The sequence below is a fragment of the Furipterus horrens genome, unplaced genomic scaffold (genome assembly GCF_987537825.1).
Source record: "Furipterus horrens unplaced genomic scaffold, mFurHor1.1.pri manual_scaffold_17, whole genome shotgun sequence".
Lineage (NCBI taxonomy): Eukaryota > Metazoa > Chordata > Mammalia > Chiroptera > Furipteridae > Furipterus > Furipterus horrens.
Genome location: NW_028327187.1, coordinates 73,803,889 through 73,809,120, shown reverse-complemented (window position 1 = coordinate 73,809,120; position 5,232 = coordinate 73,803,889). Strand labels below are relative to the sequence as shown.

Below are 5,232 nucleotides of genomic sequence, written 5' to 3'. Positions count from 1 at the left end.
GTGTACAGGGTCAAGAATGTGGATACCTTCCCTATCTGTTCCAGGTGGAGATTATGCTCTGGTTTATCCACTATCCAAAAATAACTGCTAAGACCAGTTGTTAATTCCAGGCTTTTCTCTCATTCCCCAAAACATGGTGTCTGTAAGTCTGGCCACTGCCACCACCCAGCTTCATTACAATCAACCAACACAGAGGAAATCAGTTTCCCAAGCCCCAAACTGCCCTGGCTCAGGCCATTTACACTGGAGGGTTTTCCCCTGGAGCCTGACCACCACTCCCCTTCTTTAGTTATGAAGGACTTAGGGGTCACCTCACCATTTTTCTTATATGACTGCTGCTCTCATTCTGTCATTCGATGGGTAGGTGTGTCCTGCTTATTCTAGTGTCTCCACTACTAACACAGGGCCATCTAGAGGACAATGGCTCAGTGAATGTTTAGGGAAGGGGTCCCCAACCCCGGGGCTGTGGTCCATTACTGATTCGAGGCCTGTTAGGAACTGGGCCACACAGCAGGAGGTGAGCAGCGGGCAAGGTAGTGAAGCTTTGCTGGCATTACCACCTGAGCTCTGCCTACTGTCCTCCCCCCCCAATCTGTGGAAAAATGTCTTCCATGAAACAGGTCTCTGGTGCCGAAATGGTTGGGAACTGCTGAATTAGGGTATAAATGAGCCAGAAAAAATAGATTTTACTTATTACTGTTTATTTTTCTACATTCTTGAATAAGCTAAGAAAATCCATATATATATATATATATATATATATATATATATATATTTACAGAATAACAGACTAAAATGATAAAAGAATTAAAAAATTACCTATTTAATGTTTCTATTTTACTGCTAAGTTCTTTTACATTAAAAACAATCATATTCCAATGTCGTATTACCTCATTACAGACTACAAAGAAAATGTAAGGTTTCCCAATTTGTTTTACAGAATAGAAAACTCTTTGTCTTAACTTGGATAAATGTGACCTGTGTCATTTGTAAACTTACATCCTGAAGCTAATAATAACCATTCTACTTAAAGTAACATTTTTAAATGCCAAAAATAAGATACATTCCTATGTCACGCCAATGGAACAGAAACACAAAGATATTATTCACTATGATTCCCTCAGCCCCAGTCTGGCCCTCCACTACTTAGATCATTGACTTCCTTCTTAAAATACAAAATAAAGAATCTGTTTTGGACTTCACTCAGGGCAGGAGAAACTACTGGACATGGCACAAGAACTGGCACTGGTCATGGTAGTGGTATTATCTGTGGTGCCACTTCTGGCCTGGTTTCTCTGTTCCTCATCTCTCAAAGCCTCCTTATACCACTGTGAGAAGGATCTGGGGTCACTCCCATTGATCTGGGCCAAAAGCTCCAGGACTTTCATCTTGCTGGTTTCAGCACGGGCCCTGGGACCCCACAGGAACTCGAAGCATGCAGGATGGCTGTTAGGCACCTGCCGGTACTCCAGATACTGTTCCTGCACCCAGTCTTTGGTGATGAGCTCCCTGGGCTCCCCATAGATGTAATGTTTCCTCCCAGCATGCACCCCAATGGCATTCAGTGCTTCCCATACAGTCTCTTCAGGTACACAATCACCCTTCACAAAGATTATACTAAAGATAAGTACCAGAAGGCCGGTCTTGGGCTTACTATGCTCACTGCTCACCAACCCATCATAGGTGAGGCCCAGTGTAGTGACTAGGGCATAGGAGTGTCTGGTGGGGTCCACTTCCTTCACATCAATGCCATAAACCAGCTGCATGCACTCTAAGGCTTCACTAAAGATTACAGCAAAGTGGTTTTGGTACTCTCTGATGATGCAACTCAGCATTTCTGCCTTTGTGGTCAGCTCCTTTGTGCGATACTTCAGGAGCAGGAACCTAATCAGATCAGTTACCTTACCATCAATCACACATATGGGCAAAAACTGTGTGTGTGGCAGGGCCTAGGAGGTACTCAGACCCTCCTCTTTTTGGCTGCTGGATTGGCTCAAAGGAGTGGCAGTGGCAATGGAAGTGGTGGAAGGGAAGGCACTTGGAGGGCTCTTGGGGGGACTTGTCCCAGCAGCAGCAGAAACCTCTTCTGGGGTGCTAGGGGTACTTGAATTCAGATGATAGCAACAGGAAGCAGAAGAGGAGGAGAAAGAAGAGGGGAAAGAGGAGCAGCAGGTGGAAGAAGATGAGGAAGTATCCTCTTCCTCAGCCTCAGGACTCTGTGCATCCACAAGGCCCTGTGCCTCCCTTTGGGAAGGAAGGTCTTCCTCAAGCATGTAGCATCGTTGTTTTGGGGCTCGAGGCATGATGACTCTGTATCGGGTAGCCACAGGAGTGTGGGCAGAAGGTACTCGATGAGGACCCACAGGGCTGGGGGAGAGAGGAAGTGTAAGTGGCCTCAGCTGAGATGTACACCCTTGGCAGTTCTGATGAAGGTGACCTGCAGGTATCCTCTTTAGGGGTGTTTTTGGGCCTCTCCTCCTGAGTGGCCTGTCCCCTAAGATCCTGAATGAAGAAGTCAGATGATTTCTCAGAGTGCAGTTGGCACAGTCTGAAGTTCTGTGGCTGATAGGGGGTGGGGTTGGGTGCTGTGGTGTCTCCCCTATTCTGGCATGGAGAAGACTCTAAGGACACATTCAGGGCAGGCAGCTCACCTTGACTGCTGGCACTGCCTGGACCTCCTCAGCTCTGTCACCTGTGTTCATGTGCCTCAGACAATAGCCTTTACCTCCTGGTTCTCAGAGCCCCTGTGAAAGAAAACGAAGGAGTGCCTTAGTGTCTAAAGGGTATGCACAGCCATGGGCCTCCAGAATTGACAAGAGAGGGGCCCAGACTCTGTGTGAACCCACTGCTCAGGGATAGATGGTCTCCTATGTGCTCACTCAGGGTCCTCACATTTTCCCTGGCAGGGCCTGTGACCCCTTTGCTGCTCAGAGAAAACTCTCAGAACAAGGCAAACACCCTCGAGACTGAACAGAAGAAAGTGAGGGGGCCCCACACCTGGCCACACCTGCCCAGAACCTCTCATGAGGGGTACCAAGACATGGCCAAACTCTGTGGGAACCATCAGTCCCAGGATGGGGAGTCCTCTCAGTCTTACCTTTGATCTGGCAGATAACTCCCTCTGTTGACTTTAGGCCACTTTCCTTTAAAATGAAATCTCACATTCAAGAGACACTGAAGGAGGAAGTGAGGGAAAACACAGCTAGCCACCATGTTCCACTTCTTCTCATGGCTGACGGAAGTGGCAAAGTGGGGCTGGGTTTCCATGTGTTCTGATGTGAGGTGTCCCCTCAGTCCTAGTCCCAAGTCTTGCGAGAAAGGGAGCAAGACTCAGGAGCAGGAGAATATCTGGGTTCCCTATGTTCTGGACATCAGGGTTAGTTTTGTTCTCTCTCAAAGTCCACACCTTAAAAGAGGTAAGGGCTTGGGATTTCTCCCTTTGTGGACTTAAATGTGGTCCTCAGTCCAAGTCTCTCACCTACCCAATGCCCACCACCCCAGCTAAAATGAGTGCTCTCAGTATGACAGCCCTGTCTTGTGTCTCTCAGAGCGGAAGGTGGAAGTGCGGCAGAATTCTGTGGTCCAAATTTGTTCTGGAGTAGGTAGAATTCACCCTCATGGTCAACGGCTTGACTCAATGTAGTGCCTGAGTGCCTTCGATTTGCTGGCCATATGCCACACTCTTTCCCAAGGGAAAATAAGAATGGTGGTCTCAACGTGAAAGCTATTCCAGAAATTTCAGGGCTGGGAGCAAGTGCAGGTTTCTGTAGGAAACCTTACTGTTGGGGGGGGGGGAATCCAGGGTCCCCTCAGTCCTACCTTAGGGTGTTATCTTGACTGTGGCAGATGCTGGGCCTAACCTCTGTGAATATGAGGCCCCTTTCCTTATACTGCACAAACCTCCAGGGCCTCATAGACCCAGATGCAGAAGTAAGGAAACGCTTCATGTGGTCATCCTCCTGTGAGGCGTGACGAATTGACTCTGTTGTGGGGTCCAGGTTCCCTTAAGTCTCTCCCTCAGTGTCCTCACCTTGACTCTGGGAAAATTTCTGCACTCCCCTTTGCACACCAGATGCCCTACTCTTTATCCATGTCCCCACTCCGAGACCCACTGTGGAAGTCAGGACACATTGCACATACTCATCTGTCATGGGGCCTCCCACGGCTGAGAGCAGGAGTGGGCTTCCGTGCGTTTCCCTCTGCTGTGGGATCCAGGGGCCTCACCTTGCTTTTGGAATGTTCTGAGCCTTCCCTCTGCCAAACTGAGGTCCCTCCGTAGAACTGAGGCCCGCACCTTACACAAAGCCCTCAGCGCCTGTTAAGTCAGGATAAAAAAGTCAGGAGAAGCCACCTTGTGTGGTAATTCGCCACCCTCCCAGGACGGACTGGCCTGGGGTGCAGGGTCCTTCAGTCCTCACCCAGGGACTGCGCCTTGACGCTGGCAGGTCCTATGCCTGCCCTCTGCCCATCGGGGGTCCTCCTTCTTATACCAACCCCCCTTGTAACAGAGCCCCTGTGCTTCTCCGATTGAAACAGAACCCACGGGCTGTTTAGTTAGGGGCCCGATTGCCCGCCGCCAGAATTATAACTCTTAATACCAGAGTTTGGTGAAAAGAAAAAGAATTGTTTATTTACATATACTCCTGCCTCCCCCTCCCAGACCTGGCCAGTCCTAGGAAAGTCAGAAACACCATTTCCCTACTTCCTAGGCACAGTTCAGCTTTACCAGTAGCTGCCAACCACTCAGTTCTGATTGGGGAGGTCCTTTCTGTGCTGTGGTGCCCTCCAGCTCTCAATGCAGGACCTCCTGGATTCTCAGCCTCCTTGTAAACTGCCTTCTTCCTGCAAACCACGTGGATCTCCTCTCCTTCTCAAAGCAGCCTGGCAAGAGCCTCTTCTTAAAGCAGCCTGGAGACCCCTTCTCCAAGCCACATGGAGGGAGCCCACAAGAGCCAGAGAGTGAGGGCGTGAGGGCCAGAGAGGGCCTGAGAGAGAGAGCCTCCTAGAGCCAGAGCCAGCCCAAAATGTCCGCAGCTCCCCTCTCTTCCTCCCTGCCTCCTCTCTCTTCCTCCCTGCCTCCTCTCTCTCCCCCACTGCGTCCTCTCACACAGTCGGTGTTCCAAGCAGTTCTGACCATTCACAGAACCCTACCTAGGCTCTGTCTGCTCCTTCCGAACCAGCCCACAGTCCAAGATCTCTCCCATTTTCCTGAGTCTTGGAAGTAAAGCGGAT

At 49.8% G+C, this 5,232-nt stretch overlaps 1 protein-coding gene across 1 annotated transcript; it reads right to left on the bottom strand.

Annotated features, from left to right (window-relative positions):
• Positions 1-1,199: 1,199 nt before the first annotated feature.
• LOC149991209 (melanoma-associated antigen 10-like) lies at positions 1,200-2,303 on the bottom strand. The gene is given in 1 exon segment (XM_090264931.1): positions 1,200-2,303. A coding segment is annotated over 1 exon segment (1,104 nt).
• Positions 2,304-5,232: the final 2,929 nt, after the last annotated feature.